Consider the following 22311-nt stretch of genomic DNA (forward strand, 5'->3'; position numbering starts at 1 on the left):
ATAGCGCCTGACTTCTGTCCCCGTGTCCAGTTGTTGTTATTGCTAAGGATGCTAATCCTAGATAGACTCTTTGTTTTAGCCTACTTGGTTCAGTTAGCACATGTGAGGGAATGTCGCCACCTGCTGACGTGGCGAGTAACTGCACCTCAGATATATATTTTTTTGTTAAAGTGTGTTTATGGAGTAAGGTATGCGCATTTGCAAATCACGTTGTATTTTTGTGGATATGATATTTTTGTGAACCTTGCTAACTGCCTTCACCTAGCTTTAAGCGCACGCGAGAGCGAGCCTTTCACCAGGTGTGTGAGTGTTGAGTAGAAGCATGTGTGGTCACAAAAATGCAGAGCTAGAAAACATATAATTTATTATGGAGTGAAATCTCTATGATATCGGAGCCTGGCTCACACGGCTACTTCTGGAAAGACTGTTAGCTACGTCCCTAGCAACTGTTGGAGCTAGTGCTAGCAAAAGTTAGCCGCTAGCTAACTTTAATGGAAGAGTTAGCAACACTAAACGAGTTTGTTGTAATGGTACTCACCTGTCCGAAGGTGTCACTGTCAGAGCTTTCTGCACCGCGAAGTCCTCCTCAGTCTGCTTTAGGTTATTTTTCTTCATGTTCATTCTCACCTAACCGAAGGTGGAAGTTTCCAAGCAAATGTAGAGATCACTGGAGCAGGAGCATTGACCATGAGCAGGTTAGACACACTATTTCAAATGGTCCCAGCATGCACCTGTGCTGTGCACATGCTGGCCAGGTGGTGCATTAAAGCAGTGATTAATTAGGTAGCAATAAATAAAATTATCTTAAACATTTAACTAAAAATGACTTTTTATGGTTGTGATGGTTTTAAATAATGGGCCAGGAAGACATGGCTTTATTCTATTGTTTAATTATAATGTTTGATTTTGGTGCACAAGTTTTAGCCATGCTAGCGTCATGGGTCAAATATCTTAAAAACTAGCTTATTGGATGGATTGCCAGGAAAGAAGTACAGAACTTAAGTGATTCCCATTAATGTCAACTGTGCTACTTTGTGTTAAGTGCTAATTGACAAATGTTAAAAGCAAAGAACACCAAATGTTAGCATGCTTAACCTTTTAAACCCTAAGCCTATTTTATAGGCCTCTGCTCGAAAATTGCATACCCATAATGAAATGAGTATATCTCTGCAACCACAAGGTCTATTTTCATGGTAAAGGGAACACTTGTGAGATTTGTTAAGATGTGTAAATATCAGTATGTGTTATATGTGAAGAGTAAATGAAGACGGCACACAGCACAAATGAAACATTTTGAGGTTCGCCTAAAAAAAAAAGCATGTTTGCATGTGATTTTTGTCATGTACAAAACTACATCTTTCATTTTTTGTTTTTGTAAATCCTTAATGATGTTTAGGATATACACATACAACTGTCCGTTTCATTTTATTCATGTATTTCCCACTCCAAACTGACCAATACACACCTACTACATGTGAAACTGATTTTCTCTTCGGTGCTTTGGAGGCTCTATCTCCGCAACGGCTTGGTCAATTCGTTGTTGTTCAGTCTTATCCTTAACGACCGATCGTCAATCAATTGCTATCATCCCAAGTAAGTACCTAAAATTAAGTTCATCTTCCTTCGTATAGGCTTCATCATAGGTGATTAGTTTGTTGCTGTGTTAACACTTTGCAGTGTTTGTGTACTCCCTGTATGTTTTTTAATGTTTTTAAATGAACTGCTGGAGAGATCAGGATACAGTTGGCGAAAGCAGTGTATGAGAGAACATTATATTTACAGTGTATACAAACTGCTCACTCAGTCCCGCAGCCCCCAGTGCTGTGTGAGGGAGTGGGGACATTTAAGCACGACACAAAAACAGAGCTAGACGAATGTTACTGGCTCTCTGTGTGCCTCTGCCAAAGCTCCATCTTGGAGCCATAAAGCAGAGTGTGGGAGTCAGGAGATGGAGAGAGGAAGGGGGGCAGAGTTGTGGCAAACCAAAATCCTTCCCTCCTCTCATCCATTTGATGTGTTCCCTCTCCTCTGTAATAGGCTGATGTCCTTGAGAAAAAGACAGAGGGGGGAAAAAAAGGCAAGATTCACCAAAGATGAGCTCCAACGGCAACGGAGACAACTTTTAAATCTGCTCCTACTTTTCTTGCGCGCATGCAGATTGCAAGCCTGCCGTTTCATCGCGGTTTGATCCCAGGCAGAGGCAGAACCGTATGAATTATAGATCAGCTTATATTCCAACAGATCCTATGTAGTCAGGGGAGAAGAAGCTAAACTAGATGTAACGTCAACGCCATTAAAAACAAATAGACCTCTCATTCTACGGGGTCAGTCCCATTTTTCAGATCAAAACCAATTAGTGTCATCTCAGGCTGAATCGATTAAGAATCTACAGCGTGGCAGCCACAGAACATGGTGCTTAGACTTTAGAGGAACGGATGGCACAATCCAGTTTGCTGATAAACCAAATCCTCACTTAAATGAGAAATCCACGCAGTGCTGCTGCCAGTTCAGCTGAAGGGCTCTGGATCAGCCTGATTACTTTGGTCTGACTGCAGCAGATCAAAGTAATCCCCAAATACTAAAGGAGTACGTACACGGAGCAGCCATGTAGTACACTGAAGCACAGTGAGACGATGTGAAAGCTGTACGTTGTGTAAGTCTTTAGGGGATGCATATGAATGTGTGTGTGTGTGTGTGTGTGTGTGTGTGTGTGTGTGTATGCGCATGTGCAAATCTATGTCTACAAAAGCCGCAGTATGTGTTTGTGGTGGTCTGCTGCAAAAGCAAAGCACGCTGGGTTTTTATAATCAGGATTCAGGGATCACCTTTAGCCCCCGTCATCAGTCAGACCTGTCCTAAAGCTCCAAAACAGGCAGAGAGGGAGGAGGGAGGAGATGAAAAGGACAGATGGGGACACCAAGACGCTAAGGTCCTCGTTTCACACAGACGATGCAGCCTGAAAAATGGGTGAATTGAGGACTCTGAGGGAGTGGGGCTGACGATACCACTGAATTTTACCCCTCTCATGTACAAATGAGCAAAATATTCTATACTCTTGAGAAATTTGCTGATATCAAACAAAAAAATCTAAATATCAGGGTTGTTTTCCCGCTTACTGTACCTCCTGTGGATACAAAGTTTTCGCAGTGGAGACTGTGCCTATTAAAACATAAAAAGAAAGGAACATTTTGAGGGTTGTTTTTCTTGCTTGGTTTCTTGAGATTGGTTTGATTCTTCAAAAAAAAATCCATCTTCACGCTTGACAGATGGTTTTTTAAATTAGTGTGAAAACCATTCATCATTTCAGACTCATTTCTTGTCAGCTCCAGCTAAAAATAGATTTAATAATGTTAAATATTCTAATACAGATTCTGTTCAAAGTTACTGGTGTGCTAGGATACAAAATCTAATCATGGCAAATATTACAATTTTGCTTCTCCCTTTTCACTCCGTGATATATATCTGTCCGCTTTTTTCTGTGTGTAATAATACGACTGTGTGCACTCACAACATGTGTGTGTGTGCGTGTGTGAACTATACACAGTGCCAGCATGTGTACACAGCAGGTCTCATTTCCTGATTCTCCGGTCAGATGCTGGTTTCTCTTTTGAGAGGCGAGCCCACAATGACATCAGCTTCCGCCAACACACCAGCCGTCGCCATGGCACCACACAAAGACATTTCTGGCCAAGAGGGAGGGGGAGCATCATGCTTGACACGTTTATAGGAGAGGTCTGTGCTCCCCTCTCCTCTTATACCCTCCTCCTCCTCCTCTCCCTCCTCCTCTTTCTCGATGGCTGTTTGTACAGCCGCCTGCTCTGTTTACCAGATCATCAAAGAGCTTCTCTGACTTCCATGGCTGTAGTAGCCCAGGCCTGGCCTGCTCTCTCTATCTGTTTTAGCCTCACAGCATCTCTCTTCTTGCTCTTCCAACTAATGGCTACTGCTATCCATTAACTCCATTTGAAATCTTTCTTTCTCAGCCTTCTATTTTAGACCCTCTTCCTCCCTCCCCCTCTTTTGGGTCTCTCTTCTTGTCGAATGGAGCCATGACTCCAAGGGCAAAATGCCGAGTGAAGAAGTGACCACCCACTGGGCTTTGTCTAACTCTTTGCCCCAACGGACAGAGGGCCTGTGTGTGTGTGTGTGTGTGTGTGTGTGTGTGTGTGTGTGTGTGTGTGTGTGTGTGTGTGTGTGTGTGTGTGTGTGGGTGGGTGTNGTGTGTGTGTGAGTCACACAGAGAGGGAGAAACAGACGGGACAGAGAGTGACAGGTAGGGGAAAACCCCAACACAAAAATATTTCAATACCCATCTCTTAAAAATGAACAATGACAACATTTGGCTGAAAAATATCACTTATTGCTTTAATGCAGTTTCGGGTTTAGGCTAGAAACAAAACAAAGTTAAACATATTTTCATTTATGCGACCTTTTTTCCATTTAAAGACAGGTCTAACACTTAAAGGATAACTTAGCAGAATGAAACTGCTATCTAATGACTAACAAATATTCAGATAAAAAAAGATTAGTTAAGACTAAACCATACTTAAAGGATAACTTGGGCATTTTTCAACTTCCTATTTTCCCGTGTGTGTCTTTAAGAGACTGCTGTAAGCAACAGTTTTGGAAATCGGTCCAGTATTGAGCGTAAGGCAGCAGCTGACAGCCGCACAACAGGCCACAATGTAAGTATATGGGGCAACTGAACACCGTCACTGTACCTACATCAAAGGTGGTTATTATTGCTGCAGACAGGCTCAGATTGTTATTATAAGTGGCTGCCTGTTGTCCCCCCTCTTCTCTTCTGCTCTTAAATTATTAGGTGCTCTTTATCCATATACTCCGGCTCAAATAAATGCAGACGCCCATCAAATTCAAGGCCTCGTCCTTATTGTCGAAATCATTTAAATTATCATCCATACACTGCAACACATTCTCACTCTGACCTCGTCACATATCGCCACTTGGTTGTGGACTTTCCACGTCTACATGACATGCCACACAGCCTGGGTGTATCTGTTGTTGATGTTCTGGGAGGCCATGTCAACTTCAGCCTGTTAAATGCATTGTGTCTTTTCAAAATACACTTCCATTTTCACAGGAAATGTACAGATTGCGCACAGCCCCTTCAAAATAAACACACTACGTCGGTACAACACCACAAATTTACGTTTTACATTCATACGTGAGGCTAACACTGGCCTCCTGGTTGAAAGTCAGTGATTGTTGGACCCATCCACCAACCCGCTAACTTATGTTGTTGTCCAGCTGCATTTTCTTTGACGCCGTCAGACAATGTTACACAATGATGGCGCCTGACTGCATATTATGCCAATGTAAAAGGACGTCTTTTTTTGTCAGTGTCTGTTGCGGCTTCAGAATGATACCAGGCTGTGCATGGAAAATCTTTTACATACTACATTTCTGTTTTCTGTACTCCACAACAGACTATTCCCCTTACTACTCTCTCCAAATCTCACTCACATTTCCATTGTTGTTTCCCTGCAACAGGTCACACATGGTGAGATTTCAGAACGAGACTTCCGCCTGATGGGACAATAACAGACTGGATCAAGTGAAAGGTAAAGAGACACTCCAGCCACTTATAGTAACAATCTGAGCCTGTCTGTGGCGAAAATAACCACTTTTAATGGAGATACAGTGTGATACAGTTCAGTTACCCCATATGCTCTCACTGCAGCCCCTTGCTCAGCTGCCGGTTGCTGCCCTCTTGCTCAGTACTGGAGCAATTTCAAAAACTGTTGTTCACATCAGTCTGTTAAACGACAATACATGGGAAAATAGGGTCCAGGTTGACAAATGTTATCCTTTAGATATGATTTATTCTTCATTCATCTTTTTTTTAACCTGAATATTAGTTGGTTATTAGTTAGCAGTTTTGTTTTGCTATGAGCATAAAAAGCTAGGAGCAGAGAATAAGAAAGATGTACAGTACAAGTGTGTGTAGGCAACACATAGAAATCAGCTTCACTGACACTGCATAAGCTGAATTACATGTGGGTGGGCTTCTTGCCTTGGGGGGACATCTGCCGTCAAACACACCTCTGCAAAATTAAGGCACTTAGATTTTTCAGCAGAGTTTTAGTTGTTCCGTGACAGCAGGTAACAGCCAGAGATACTGTTTAATCAAACTATTTTGCCTGTCATTAATTTGTATTTCTGTAGAATGTATTGTATACTAGGGATGGGAGTTTGAAATGAATATCTTGGTATTTATAATTTTCCATGTCACCAAATTTATGCAAAGTCATGTAATGGTCCCCCAGGTGTACCTCTCCCTCTCCCTCTGGCTTAACATGAAGAATCATCCATTGAAGACATTTCTCTGTTTACTAACCACAGGCTCCTCAATTTCATTGAGCAGCAGTTCCTTTGAACGCGCAGACATTTTCTGCCTGCACTGTTTTTGCCTCAGTCTAAAAATAGGCACTTTTACCTAAGTTCTACTGTTCTCGCTCAACCTCAGCTCCATGTGTCTCTGCTGCCTGGCAGGATGATCTGCCACACTGAAGTCTCTCCTTCTTGTGGCCAACAGAGGAACAACAACCTCCACCCAGATTCCAGATGATGTCATAGCTTGTACTGTCACTTTATTGCATCCAGATTTTCAATCAGTTAGACATATACGGTACAGGTAAGCTTATATAAAATCATGGCACTCAGGTGATAAATCAAACCACTCTTGCTTATGTGAAAATATCTAAAATAATAAAGCAGGTGAGAAGGAGTATTTCAGTGATGCTGCTGCTACAGGATGAAAGACTTATTGATCATTACAGTGTAAGTAAAACATCTCTTACAAGTCAGACAAAGTCATGTCTAATAAGTCAGATCTTAACAAATGTTTGTGATGATTTAAAGAAAATATACTTGGCGGTTTTATATCTTGTCTTGATGTGTGGTAGAAATTAATGTAATACAGCTGTAGCTATAAGTTGAATACATTTTTAAATGAACATTTCCTCACAAAATTAAAAAAAATACATGTTTTTCCTCTTAACTGCAGTGCTATTCATTGGACATATGAAGTGTTGGACATTCGTTGGACATATGAAGCGTGCATCTAGAGGCTAATGGTGTCCTCTTCAGCTGAGCTGTAACGTTAGCTAGCTCAGCGGCGCTAGGTGAGCTAGCAGTTGATGCACAATTCCTTCTGCGTGGTGATGCAGTTAGTGGGTGTGGTTTGGTGGAATGAAAATAGTTCCTACATTAAAGTGCTCACAACAAGGTCTGTGGATCCTCTTGAGTGACTGGGTCATGAGTTCTGGAAAGAGACGTTGCTGTTGAGCTTTTCAAATGTATTTTTGGTGCTTTGAGCACCACAAGCCGAGTGCCATCTAGTTCCATTATATTTGAAAGAAGGTGGACATCTCTACAACACTCAGCAACTCACATCAAAACGATCTTGACTGAACAGCTCTAAAAGTAAGAGGAAAAATACATATTTTTTATTTTGGGGTGAACTGTCCCTTTAAGAGTAAAGCTTGCGCTACAGCTCACAGTCCCCTTCATGTTCCCTCAGGCTCAACATGCTAGGAGTCACACAGTCTGTCTCTCAGCCAGCACAGAATTCGCTGCTTCCTGTATCCTTCTCACCTCACATCACATAATTCACATCACCCAAAGTCACGCGAGGTCACCAGAACTGTGCCTTGTTGCTCACTCGCCTCCCATTATGGCACCTCTTCCCCAACACAACAGAATCCCGCAGGGTCCAAAGTGAGGCGACACACTTTAAGCCAGTTTGACAGCACCCAGGAAGGTGGCGTCTCCATACAGGGACACGTTGGCTGTGGAACGGGGGATCAGCAGCTCCAAGTGGTCGCCGGCCTCCAGCTTCACGATACCTGAGGGATGCAAACACACACATTAAACCTTGACTTGCCATGGTCCTTTTTTTCCTGCCACAAACAGCTATCACCCATACCAGACTGCTGACACACATGTGCAGCCAACCCACAGACACACACACACACACACACACACACACGCTTGAGAGCTCAGCAACAAAACACTGACTGACCTTCCATAACAGCTGTTGTAAAATAGGGTGAACATAGCTTGACATAAACACTAACTCAGGCTCACCTCCTGTGAAGCAGGTGTTGTACGGGTGAACAGGGTTCATATTCTGGATGCAGCGGAACAAGATCACAGACTGAGGCTCGTCTCCCACCACATTCCTCTTCCTCCGAATCACCACGTGACCCATTGCAAAGGTGCTGTCTATGTAGTAGACCTGAGCACATCAGAAATACTGGGTTAAATATACTGGGTTAAATATATGGCACAAGGCACAGACTTTAACATGTATAAACAGGCAGGTGGGTGCCACTTCATTTATTATGTGAGCATCATTTGCATTGTTTCCTCTCGGTCTGACCTTTCTTCAAGGTCTCTTAACCAGGGACATGCTTAGATCAAGCAGACCCTTTTTTTTCCTGCAATGTATGTAGACATGTTCCCCTCCTGTTAAATCTGGTGATTAGCAAACAGGCAAGCAGCACCTCCCTATGGAGAAACTATGAAAAGACAACAAGTACACCTACCTGGCCATACACAAAGTAGAAGCCCTCCTCTCTGACCAACATGCAGTCTCCGTCTGCCTCCAGGGCAGAGCCTCTCCTCAGCCCAGCCTGCCAGGGGATACCTGTGTGTGGCTCCGACTTATATTCTGTTTCAATAAATAAGAATATATCAGAAAACACATCAAAGAGGTTGCTGATGGTGGTTTCTGCATATATGTTTATATACATTTTACAGTAATATTAAAGCTGCAGCTGCAGATTTTATAAGAAATAACTTCTTTTAATATTTGCTGGAACTGTTACTACATACACACAAAGTATTATATGAGACAGATAGGGTGTGAAAAAAAAGACATTTCCTTCCTCCTCCTCCTCCTCCTATTGCCTAATGGAAGTCGTTAGAATCTACCACGCACCAAAGAAAACCAATTACAGCCGAGGAGTCTCTAACGCAGCTGTAAGACATGTCAGCCAAAGCTTGCAAAACGCATCCAAACTGTCAAACTAGGCAGCTCTGATCAAATATGAATCAAGATTCTGTTACAGCATTGCCTATTTTTCTTTCAAATGTTTTCGGAAACATATTTTAGTGCACTGTTCAGCTGTAAAATGAGAAAATTGGTCCAGGTTGTGGGAGTTTCTCTGTGTTTTGCTTGACTGTGTCCAACATGGCGACCGTCTCAATACTTTTTCACATTACAGCTGAACAATACACTATAGGCCCGTTTCCACAGAAGAAGTCCCTGGTACTATTTGGGGGGCAGGAACTTTACAGGAACGTCCTCTCGCTCGGCCCTCTCAACCACCGTGTCTCCACTGTGCGGCGGAGTAGGAGGAAGGTTACTGTAAAGTTACCGGGCTCTGGATGTGACGTAATTGTTGCGCGACCATTTTAACCGGGGCGATGTGGCAAAGAAACAAAGAAAGAAGAACAACAACAAAGAAGAAGAAGCAGAAGTACGAAGCAGAAGTAAGAAGAAGAAAGCAGACATAAGAAAGACGATAATCAACATGGAAAGAGCTGAGGTGGTTGCTGGGTTTCTGGCGCGTCTCTTCATTTACATGGCGATGGAAGCTATGAACAAGCTAACCCTCGTCTGCTGAGTTTTAAAAATGCCAGCTATTTTGTAGCTTTCTGTTGACGTCACATCCCGCCTTGAGTATATCCAATCAGCACCAAGTAATCCCCAAGCCCCAGCCAGGAGTTTTTCGAGGCCGTTCTGAGTACCTACCCCGAGGCAGGGACTTGTTTAGCCCCTGTAAAAGTTCCGGAACTCTGCCCTTCGGGGGCGGTTCCTTCGGTGGAGACACGCACCAACAGCCCAGGCCCCGTAAAATTACCCCGAAGTTCCTGCGGTGGAAACGGGCCTTATAACTGTGGTTCCCAACTGGTCCAGCCAAGGGGTTAGTCATTAGTTCAAGGTCCACACAGTTTAACGAATTCAGCGTCATACTTGTGTTTGGCCATGTCATTGAGCTAGTCTGCTGGCTCTATTAACTAACTGTCTGTTAATCACTCACTTAACAGCAGGAAACAACACTTTAAAATACAAGCTTTGTGCCTGAATTCATTGTACTTAAAAATTAAGTGTGTTTTTAACAAACATGACACATTTGCCAGTCACTTAAAGTCCAACTGAAATGGACCTGCGACCCACCAGTTGGGAACGACTGCACTATATCATGTTCGGTTATGCTATTAGAAGCAATACATGATGGCAGAGGAACACAATTTGTCACACATTATTGGTCTCATACACTTCTGTGTGGATAAAGTGACTGTGTCAGCAGATATAACAAAAAGTTGCCAGCTACAGCTTTAATGTCAACTTCCAAAGTCCAAAACTAATATGAAATGGTAAAATATAAACTACATCAATTTGAAAAAAAGTACAATCATAAATCATTAAGCTATCATAGCCCAGGATGGACGTACTGTACCTTTCCTGAAGGTTTTCCTGCTACTGTTTGCCAACAACTGCAGGCAAGGCTGAGAAACTGTCACAAAACATAAGAGAAATTGCTTATTCCATGACTGTCTCTCTTTGTCTGTTTTCTGCTTCCCCTTTTCCATTCTGGGTATAATTCCACTAACATAGTCAGCCCTAAGAAACAGTACAGTATACTGTGAATATTGGTGTCCTGTACACCCAAGGGATATACACCGTATAGTAAATAGTGAGCACTATGGATGGAAGCTTTATCTCTCCACATCTGACTGGTTATTTTTAAAATGGTTGTCACCAAAAGTGATGCGTCATTCACACTCAGCTATTAGTCCGCATTAAGACAGACAATATTTAGGGGGAGTTTTTTCCTTTTCTAAGTAACAGGTCTAAGATCACATGGTATGTACAGATTGTGAAGCACTCTGAGGCATTTTTAATGTCAAAATCTTTTTGTAAAAGTACCACGGGGTTGTGAAACGCCACCAATCTTGCATTCCAGGAAAATTTAAGCAACTAATCTGCATCTCATACATCAACAGAGAACTGTCAGACTCAGGTGTGGCCTACCGTGTCTTACCTAATGTCTCTGATCCAGAGACCAACCTTCTATTCCTTGTCAGGGTGAACGCATCTTGAGCCCCAGGTTGGTGCAGAGGCTCTTGGCTGCTTCTCCTACTCATGTTCTCGGTCTGAACAGACAAAATGAAGTGTTTAGAACAATACGTGCAATCTTGTGCAGATGAAGGTGTTGTTTGTTGTCTCTCACCTGTCCTGCATGTTTAGCCTCTTGTCCCTCTTCTCTCCTGCGATACACCTCTGATTTGAGTCCCTCTACCTCAGCTCTGAGAGCCACCAGTTGGTACAGGGACAAAGCTGAAAGAGAGGAGGAGGTGACAGCAACCAGCGTCAGCAGGAAAACTGGCCAGGACAGCCTCCTCTCACCTGTCCTTGGTCCAGTACCAGACTCAAAACCTGCCAAAGCTGCCATCGCGGGGCTCATATAATCTCTAGAGATCTCACACTGGCAGCATGACCAGTCTGAGGCCGGAACTACGCCACCTCTCTTCTGACTTGGGCTAAGGGCAGTGGATGTTTGCTTCCTTCATCAAAGTTGTCTCTAGAGCCTCTGGCTTTACCTTAATGGCCCTCTTAAAGCACCACTGACTTCCTTAACTCTCGTTTTGTCCTCCAGTAGCCGGTTCCAATTCAGTCTGAGCGACTACGCAGAACTTATACTGTACAAAACAGGGCAAAACAGCTTCCTGTCTACTGTTCCGCTCAGCTAACCACACACACACACACACACACACACACACAATCTGGTTCATTCAATACCACAGANGACTACGCAGAACTTATACTGTACAAAACAGGGCAAAACAGCTTCCTGTCTACTGTTCCGCTCAGCTAACCACACACACACACACACACACACACACAGCTTCCTGCCTGACCAGCAGCCCTGACAACTCTTTCTCTCCTTTCTTTTCATAATGCTCCATAAACACATCTCAGCACTGTAATGAAAATCCCATGTCATTTTTACAAAGTGGAAACAGGAAGGACAGGTTGCCAGTTGGACAAGTGACTGGTAGGGAAACACGGGGATAGAGAAAAGGAGAAACAGACATGACTAATGCCACTCTCACATTTGAAATTAACAACCACGTACTGAAAAAAAGGAAGTGCAAAAATGACTTCAACTTTAAACGGCAACATTGAACAGAAAAACAAACAAACCGCGATTCTAAGAATATAAAAGCTGAAGTGATGACAGGTTGCATAAATTAAATTGGAACTGTTACATCCCAAAAAAAAAGCGTGTTTACACCAAAAAAAACTACCAAAACAGGCAATTTTAATGTATCAATTTATTGCATGTTACAGTACAGAAAATAGAAAGTGAAAATGTGTGCTTACAAAAGAAGTTGTTGACATTGTTTTGAAATAGAAAAAAGAAAACAAGGTAAATGGAAAATCCCCCAAACTAACTGACTGCTTCATACTGACGATAAAGATGTATCACTCAGATATCCCATCAATGTTCCCTCCATGTAGAGTCACTGTAAGTCATGGTGGATGCAGACAAGTAACGTCAACACTGTGCAGGTCCGGTACAGAAATTTGAGACCAAATGCAATCACATGCCAGCTTGCAAATGCAAATTCCAAAAATTGTGCAGACACTTTCAACAGCCTTCATTCCACTCTGTTAACAATCATGTGAATACATAAAAATATGCTCCATAGTGCATTTGCAAAATACCTGGCAAAATGATTTTCTTTATTAAAAAAAGAAGAAGAGACATTCAGTTTGATTCCACTTCATCAACAGGGTGTCGGACAGTAACGATACATTTGGCTAGCAAAAAAACCCACAAATTCTCGTTGCTATTAATTTTGCTTTAGGCCAGCCAGAAAAACAATAACTCAAATGAAAGATGAAAAGTTCCTAAATCTTTTCTTGAATGAAACAAACAGCAGAAGTGTGCAAAGCAAAACGTGAGGGGAAAAAAACAAGTGTATATTCACGTTTGCACGGTGTACTCTCACAACATATGATGGGATAAATCTAACTAAGCTTATGGATTTGATATAATACAAAATGTCTGAAACTGTTCGGTGCCGATGGAGGCGAAAAGTCACACACAAAAAAAAGGAGAAAAGACCATCTATACATTATTTCTTGTAAAGCACACTTGTTAATTTAAGACCACAACTTACATTCATAGTAGCCTTATTTAGACCAGTATTTTTTTTTCAAGTTCACATGGACACAAACAAATTTGGTCTTTCGATGTTTGTCAAATTTCGTCGCGCATACTGTTGACAAACAGTATCAAATATGGCTAAGGAGATCTGTATTCAAATGGCTTTAAGACAACTGCAGTGCAGCATGCTGCATTTGGAAAGCGGGAGCAGAGAACGGTGATTTAATCGTCAGGCTCTGCTCCACCCCCTGGAAGACATGCAGGAAAGGTTAATTAGCTCATTAAAAGCCCTCCAAGTGAGTAAAGCCATTTTGCCACACAAGCACGGGGTGAGACGAGAACACAGGATCGTCCAATTAATTAATTATGGTGCTGATAATAGCAAACAAATAATCACAACCTTTGATTAAAAACACTTTATTTTTAGTTCTTAAAGGGTAGGTTTGTTTTTTTCAAGACTATCTTGATACAATACCCATGCGCCAATATGTGTATTTTGGTATGACAACTGGTTGTTGTTATAGCCCCTCCTGTCGACACTGGTCATTCAGAAATCCCTTTCTTGTGCAATTAGAGTGTAAGAGATGGGGATAAAAGCCAGTTCTCTAAATATGAGGTTTCAGTCTGAATAGGGCAAAGTTTTTTCTTCACAAAATCTCTATTGGAATTTGCCAGACTGTGTTTCCTTGTTGATCTGGATGGAGAAACAGCAATCTTAATATCCTTGGCTATCAGTCGGACGTTAAGCCTCTGGCGGTGGGGGCCAATATTTTGGGCTGATCCAGTGAAGCCAGCGGATATCAGGGCCAAGACTTACTCTACTGTGCCTTGGTCATCCTGGCTTATCTCTATTCATTCATTGCATATGAACGCAGTTAAAAAGTTTTCAAAAATTTTTTAAGAATTAAAAAAAGCTAACTCATCGTCAGACAATAGCTGATGGATTCCGAGGTTACATTTCGTCCAATGCATTCCGCCTCTCAGACGACAAACCAAGTACAGGCGGAAACCACTACACTTCCGACATCAAAATCTTGTCCAGTTGCCTTCAGATTCTGCACACGTATGCAGAATCTGTTTATAGAGATTAGAGGAACAGTTACACATAGAGGACATTTTCTACTTCATAGAATTGGAAAATACCCACTGGATTTATCGTACGCCAACTGCTGAAGCCTCACATTAGCTTCTGCTCAATTTTGGAATTTTTATTTTGAATGAGAAAGAGGACTATTTGTCTACCATCTCTTCTTGGATTACACTGAATTCACGTTAGAAACATATCCCTTTACGATCAGTATAGACAGGAGAATTACAGCAACTAATAACATTTCAGTGTACGTGAGGGCACGTGTTACGGTGTTGTACTAAGACAGACTTGAAGAAATCCGCATCCATCCTTCAATAACAAACCACACACAGAGCAGCAACCAGACTGCTAGCTGTGTTTTAACAGGACACAGTGACGGGGAGAATATCTTGTAGCTTATTAAAAAAGAAAACAGAAAGAGTCAGACAGGAAATCAAGTTGTTTTTGATAGGCGGAAGTAGCAAACATGTCAACGTTAATCATACTGACCACTGCACCTCAGCCAACACGTTCTTATGGCTGAATGTAATTATTCAACAGCAGAAGTTTTATGCTATTGTGCCAGACAAAAATTTAAGGGTATATATAAATATTAACCACTACAATGTCATGTCATGCCAAGCTGCTGCAAGGACTCTAAATATGAATGTTCCTCACCTAAAGGGGAGAAATAAAACATCCTTATGCTCCTCACAGTATTGCTCAGAAGATGTTTGCCTACAGAACTCAACACTTGGGTAAATCTGAACAAAAAAGTGCAATGTAATGTATTAACAAAGATATATACAGTTTAGGCCTACATATTAGCAGTGTTTCATTTTGTTTGAGGTGTATTTTTAATACCAGTAGTAAACAGTGTTCACTGTAATATTGTAGGTCCTAACATGGTCACCTTACTTAGAGCAACTGTTTCAGTTATTTTAATTAATTTCAGTAGACCCATTACGGCAAATATTTTGTGGTTGTGACATGGTTGTCTTGCAGTGTGGGCATGTATGCTCTGGCTTCATTCATTTAAGGTCATAAATACATGCATTCATAGCTGCAACACAAAAGAACCCATGAGAGCATTGTCACCCTCTCTTAAAACCTTGAAATAGTCAAATCATTTTAACAAATATGTTACATTTACAGAAAGGTAGAAAGAGTGAAATAAAATAGAAACCCAGACAAAAGCATAAAAAATGTACATTCTTCCCAAAAATCAATTAAGTCCATCCAATCAATTCCCGTTAACTTCCTCCAGCCCAAAATCTGTAGTTGACAGTCAGTCCCTGACTGTTTATTTCAGATAATGGTGACACTAGCTGAGGGCTGAGCACTCTCCTCGTGGGCGTGGCTCTTCAGTAGGTCTTTCATGAACTGCTCCAGAGCAGCGAAGTAGCCCTGACACTGCCATGTGTCGTTGTGTGTGCCCTCAGGAAAGATAGCCAGACGTTTAGTCCGTGCAGGAGACAGCTCATACAGTTGTTTCATCATGACTGGTGGGATGAGCTGGTCCGACAGACCAGACACAAACAGCGAGGGCATGCGGCACAGCGCCACCTGTCGGTAGGACAGGAACTGATTCCTGTAGCACCACAAGGGCAGCAGGCGCATGGGCATGAAGGAGAAGAGTGTGGCTGCCATGTGGGGGATGCTGAGGAAGGTGTTTTCCACAATAATGGCTGCCACACGGTGAGGATTAACCGACGCCAAGCGCACAGCCACAGCACCCCCGAGTGAGCGTCCAAACAGCACCACCTTCGTCTTGTCCAGATCAGGACGGGTCATGACATAGTCCAGTGTGGCCTCGGCATCCAGGTACAGCCCATCCTCACTGGGCTCACCCTCACTCTTTCCGTAGCCGCGGTAGTCCACCAGCACCACGTTGGCTTTCAGATTGACAAGCATAAGCAGGGCGTTTGGCACCCTGTGACCAATATTACCTGCATTACCATGGAAATAAAGGATAGTAGGTGGAGCAGAGGAAGTGGGGCTGCTTTGATTGCCAGGGGTGACTCCAGGAGGCGTGTCCCCTCCTGTGTAGCGCAGCAGGATGAGGTTTAGCTTAACACCGTCCTTGGTGCGAATGTACACATTCTCATGTGGGATTCCTGTTGGCATTGGAACATAAAGGCGGGAGGAGGAGGGCTGGTCAGGGAAGTAGAGGAGCACATCCTGAAATTTGTAGAGGATGCCTGCCACAGAGGCTAGGATAAGAGCTAAGAGAAAGAATCCTCCGTACAGGTGGAAGGTGAGGATGAGGGCCAAGAGGGAGACTCGACAAGCACCCCAGGACCAGGAGGCCAGAGTCAGGGTACAACGCTCCATTGCCCCCCACAGCCTCCAGGGCTTTTCCATGGCTACACAAGAGCTGAGTCACACGACACACACTCTGCAAATAGAGAGAGTCAAAGACAGGAAAGAGAAAGAGAATGGGTTTAATGTATGATCAAGAAAAATATTCAGGAAAACATAATTAGTAACAGGTTTACAATGCAGAAATTGTAAACAGTATCACCAATGAAAGTGAAAGCGAACCCTAGATCTGCTATATTTGCAGGGGGTTTTAGCACAATTTATGTAGCTTCCTCTTGCACGTGTGCTGCTTATGGTCTGGCACTTGGTCGCTACCTTTTTGTTAGGTCCTGACCTCAGCTGTGTACTGTCCCCAGGAACGTTCTGAACATAGAAAATCAAACAAATATAAGAAACTAGAGGCAGAGGGCAGAGGGCAGAGTCTCTGCAGATAAATACACTGCCTCACACTTCTAATGGGTCATAAGTGATGACTGAGTGGGCTTACTTTTGTATAATTTTTTATATTTTGTTGTTAGGAAACCCCTGCGTAGTATTCCTTTAAGTTTTAATTTGTCTGTGATTTCTTTAACATAAAAAATGATGGGAATTACACATCAGAGCCCAATGTGATAGTTACAAAATGCTTATTTAATCTAACAAAGCAAAACCCCGGTATACAATCATATCAATACAAAGAACAACAACAAATTCTCACACTGAAGAATCTGTAACTATCTAATATGAGCCATATTCATGCCAGGAATGCCTGATTATTAAAATTGCCACCTAACAATGCTCATCCAACCAGGTCATAACCTCAATAGGGTTGTGGAAGGCAGTGCTTATTCAAAAGTATAGTGTCCAGCTAGCTAACTGTTAGGTTAACGCGGGTTAGCTCAATCTCGGCTGTAGATTATATAAATCCTATTTCAAGAGCTACTGGTATTAGGCCAACTGAATTGAATTATAGATAGTAATAGGTGTATCTGAAAAGGTAAATGCTAAAACATACTGACTTATTTCACTTGAATTACTCAAAGCTTATTTAATAATTATAAGTGTAAGCTCTTTGGTATCACAGACTAATATTTCCTCTTGAGCTGAATCATTAGCTGAAGGTACAACAAGATCGCTTCAACACACAGGGCCTTGCACAATAGCCATAAAAAGCCTTGGAAGGTCTGACCCCTAGCAGCCAGTTGATTAACACCCTAATAACTAAATACTCCACTTTGTGCTGCTTCTAATCCTGTCACTCAAACCATTAAGCAACTGGGAGCAACACCGTCATTTCCACCCTGTATTCAAGCCAGATTGCCACATAACTGACTTTGTGCCTTGCACAACTGCAATTACTATCAGCTCCAACCATTTCTTGTCTGTCAGCCTGTTTCAAGCAGATGGAGCTGGTGGTCACGCCTGGCACTGGAAAGCCCCACTATAGCACAGTTAAGCTGCTGCACCAGCTAACATTCAGGTGTTTTAGGGGTGTTTAGCCAATTCAACAGCTGGTTGACACCAACTCTTGATGAACTGACACCCCAAACTTTGCTTTATCAGGTGTGGGCAGTGTAGAAACAGCTGTAACCAGAGAGAGTAACGTTATGCAGTGGAGTAGCTCTCCAGAATCAGTGAGCACCACCGAAGAGAAAACATTACATTAACGCTAATGTTGCTGGGTACAATCTGAGGATAAATTCATAAATATTACAAGACTGAAAAATGTCTTGACCCCACCCACAAGGAAGAGATGGTGACAGCTGCTGCTAGCTTAGAGAAAAGCACGTAACTAACAGTTGACGTTAGCTGCGACTAACGTCAAGAGAGCTTTGACAGGTAGCGTTAGCCAGCTAATCTTAACTAACGTTTAACGTCAGCGACAGCTATCACTAAGCAATCTTTTTCTGAACTGTCAAAACAAGCTGTTTCCGAGACGGTGAAACACCAAGCTTTGAAGTGACTGCCCATAAAACCACACTAATCCCTATCAAAATCGACGTTGGCTAGCTTAGCTGCGAGTTAGCTCCGTAACAAGCATGCTAACTATCAAGCTACCTTCTACTCCCATAGCTACTAGTGCTATCAGCACTGTTACACCGTTTAAATTTAGCCACCTATCTTTCAGTGGTTAGCAAGGTGGCTACATACTCACCCGTCTCTCATTTTAGCGCCTCAGCTGCATGAATGTTTTGCAAGACAGTAACACTTAGCACAGCCACTGTCATGCAGCTCGGAAGCAGTTAAGTAAATAACAGTGAAAGTTAGCTGGTGAAAACGCAAGGTGAACAACTGTCAGTGATAACCGGCGAGGCTAGCTGTACAGCTGGTTAGCATTACTGGTGTAGCCTTCGTGAGTTCCGTGTTGGGCTCAGCGCTAGAAACAAAGGTTCCGGTTCCACTCCCAAAGCAAAATAAAACTATTTTGAAATATTAAATAGAGTAAATCCGTCCACTGAATTATAACGACAACAATTTGGAATTGAAACTAATAATTATGTATTTTATAATATCATACTAAAACTACTAATCATATATTTTTTCAACGTATGTATTCTGAAGCATTTTTACTTCATGTAACTGGCTTTGCACAAAGTTTCGTCAGCTTGAAAACTCTTCTCAAAAGGACATTTTTTATGGACTCATGGATAATTTATTTAATTAAATTTAATTAATTAATTTATTTTACCTTCCTGGAAATGTTTATACACACAAATCCCAGTATAGTGAAGTGAAACCTAAGTTTAGTGTTATTCATAATGAGTTTCTTCCTCAAATAAAAGCCCTTAAAATCATGAAAAATAAAAATGCAATGAACCTTTTTTTGCGGTATAGAAATAGAAGCATATGATTAAAAAAACAAGTAGTTTTTTCTGTCTTTAATATGCATCTATCAATGTAATGCAAAGATCTTAAAGCCATGACGTTTGTAAATGAGAAATTGTTAAGTTTTCTAAAAAAAGAAACAAAGGTTCTTCTTCTTTGAGGTTTACCAGCAGCTGGCATCCTTAGTGCTGCACTACTGCCATCCTGTGGAGCTGGTTAACACCGACAGTGTCTGGTTTGGCATGTTTTTCACATCATGGGAAGCTGATTAATCATCCTCAGCTGTGTCCACTTCCACTATACTGCAGTATGTTTTTGAATCCTGACAAAGTTCACAGGGGCAAGACTGATGCTTTCCTATAATGCAAAGCGTGTCATTTGAGATGTGCCATTCTTAGTGTGGTCATTATTATCTCATCTGTTCCATTCCCTCCCCTATTTTTCACAATACCCACTCTTTTCCATACAATGTTCTTTCCCTATGATTTTTAAAGGTCAGTACAGTTGTCTGTGTTCTTTCTTATCAGCTTGTTTGGCTAGTTTGTCCACTCTCTCATTACCCAGAATGCACGAATAAGTAGGAACCCAAATGAATGTGACCTCAGTGCCCTGCTGTGAATGTACTGCCATTATTTTTGAATAGTAAGTCCTGGCGATTTTTGGATGCAGACAGAGCAGAGACTGAGTCACTACGGACAAGGATTTTGTTTGGTTTTATTTGTGCAACCCATTTTAAAGCCAACAAAATGGCATGCAACACGACAGTATGTAAACAAATTTGAAGTTTATTTACAGATTTCAACTCTTTGCAAGTTTTTTGCTGCTGCATCTCTTGTCCAGCAATTAACACTGATTTTGGTGTCTTTTCTCTTTCCCAGCAGGACTGTAGCACTCTTTTTGGTTGGGTTACTACCTCCATGACTTCTCACATTCAACCAATAGCTCACTAGGTGCTGTATTCTGTGTGGCAATTCTGCTGTCACACAATCCTGTCATAACCTGAAAGCACAGGCCTGGATCACATGGAATTCTCCAAGTACAATTTTTCATGCAGATCCATAAACTACTCTCCCATAATCTAACCTTGATCTCATTATAAAGCCAAAATACACTCCAAGAATCAAAATGTCTCTGCTCTCCCTAAATTACTCCCTTGCAGTTTTGCAGGACATATGATCAGCATCAATTCTCTTAAACAGTGTTGCAGCATCTTGAGATATCACAATAGCGAGAGCAGCAATCATTACTAATGTCTCATATCAATCATATGATATCTTTAACACTGTATCATGCACATCACAATGCACTGGGTGTTAAAAGGAGTGGTCTGACTGAAAGTTGATCATTCACCATTGCATATGCTGTTCCATATTTGCCCACCAGGTGCTGCTGTTGGAGAGAATATGATCCAGAAAATTCACCATGTAAAGGTTATAATTTTTCAGGTTAGACAAAAATAAGGTTAAAGCTGATGTTGATGGTGGCCTAAAAGAATCAGCACCGCCCACTAGAAAGCTTGATTCCCAGGAGATAGAGTCCCAAAGGTAAAGACTGTTTGTAAGCAGTTTGTTTCTTAAACCATGATCCTAATGTTTTTTATAACTTGGGATACTACCTGCTGCTCTGATGTCAACAACAGACTACAAATGCATGGAGTCCAAATTGTCACATTTCACACTCTACATAAACGGATCAAATTGCCAATGTAACTGCTGACAGGTGCAGTGTGCTAGGAGAAATTTCGTTTAATTAAGTGTCCCTTGATGAAAGGACAGCAAGGACAGTAAGCATGACAATCTGTAAACAACATCTCAGTTCCCATTTACCCTGGAGAATGACTCAGTGTCTGCTCTGAAAATTGCTTGTACTGCATAAGGTGAGGTCAACAAAACTCACAAAGGCACGCCAACTAAGGATTTGAGCAGACTGATTGTGACTGTATGTTCTCACACTGGCAGTGGCTTTACATACAGTCAACTGATGATCTCTCAAACTCATCAGAAAATAAAACCTTAACATGTGGACCATGAAGCAAAAGCCTCGTTAAATACACATCTGAATGTTACTTGTTGATTTTTGATCCTCTTCCCAGTTTCACTATCCATGTTGCTGTATTGAACATCTTGCTCACAGTCAGTGTGACCTTGAAGGAGAAAGACAGATTATGGGCAGACTAAGCTGTTGGCCATTCAGTTCTGTCCTTGAGGTTTGTTGGTTTGATTTGGTTGTGTCAGAGTCAGCATCAAAACCCTAGATGGAGCACACTTCTATTCTGTCAGATAAAGCTGTAGGCTACCAATACTTCTTTAAAGAAGTGTTGCAAAATGGGAAAGATGGTGTTTTTAAAATAAAAATAGACTGTCTATGAAGTAGAAAGATGCTGCTTTTTTGTTTTACTCTTTAAATTGGTGCTACATGACCAGAGAAAACAGAGTAAGAGCAGTGTAGTACTCGCTTTTTCTCAAGAGACAGAAAACCTACAACTACCAGAATGGACTGCACCACACCGGACCAATAACCGCTCCCGCTTTTGGGTGATGTCATACGAGTTTGCCTGTTTTGACACTGGAAACAATATGGCTGGTGACATACAATGTCAAATTACAGTTAAAAGGTAAAAACAACCTGTGAACATCAAAAAGACAAAGGAGCTCTTTATTGACTTCAGACGGCAACAGGAGGGGCATCTACCATTTAGAATAGGAGAGAAGGAGGTGGACAGGGTCCCTAGTTTTAAATTCCTGGGAACCCACATAAGCGAGGAGCTCCTGTGGACCATAAACTCCACTGCTCTGGTGAAAAAGGCCCAACAGAGACTATACTTCCTCAGGACGCTGAGGAGGACCAAACTCTCTTGAGTCTTTCTATCTTTCTACCACTGCTCAGTGGAGAGCATCTTGACGTACT

At 41.9% G+C, this 22311-nt stretch overlaps 2 protein-coding genes across 2 annotated transcripts; both read right to left on the minus strand.

Annotated features, from left to right (window-relative positions):
- Positions 1-6586: 6586 nt before the first annotated feature.
- tnfsf13b (TNF superfamily member 13b) lies at positions 6587-11762 on the minus strand. The gene is made up of 6 exons (XM_050049267.1): positions 11265-11762; positions 11076-11187; positions 10491-10547; positions 8571-8695; positions 8110-8260; positions 6587-7868 (listed from the first exon to the last, which is right to left on the minus strand). Exons 1-6 carry the CDS (start codon positions 11496-11498, stop codon positions 7756-7758), a joined length of 792 nt encoding a protein of 263 aa, XP_049905224.1. The 5' UTR covers positions 11499-11762; the 3' UTR covers positions 6587-7755.
- A 589-nt stretch (positions 11763-12351) lies between these two features.
- Positions 12352-18928, minus strand: abhd13 (abhydrolase domain containing 13). Its single transcript, XM_050048908.1, has 2 exons — positions 18734-18928; positions 12352-16675 (listed from the first exon to the last, which is right to left on the minus strand). Exon 2 carries the CDS (start codon positions 16639-16641, stop codon positions 15586-15588), a length of 1056 nt encoding a protein of 351 aa, XP_049904865.1. The 5' UTR covers positions 16642-16675; positions 18734-18928; the 3' UTR covers positions 12352-15585.
- Positions 18929-22311: the final 3383 nt, after the last annotated feature.

The sequence above is a fragment of the Epinephelus moara genome, chromosome 7 (assembly GCF_006386435.1).
Source record: "Epinephelus moara isolate mb chromosome 7, YSFRI_EMoa_1.0, whole genome shotgun sequence".
NCBI lineage: Eukaryota > Metazoa > Chordata > Actinopteri > Perciformes > Serranidae > Epinephelus > Epinephelus moara.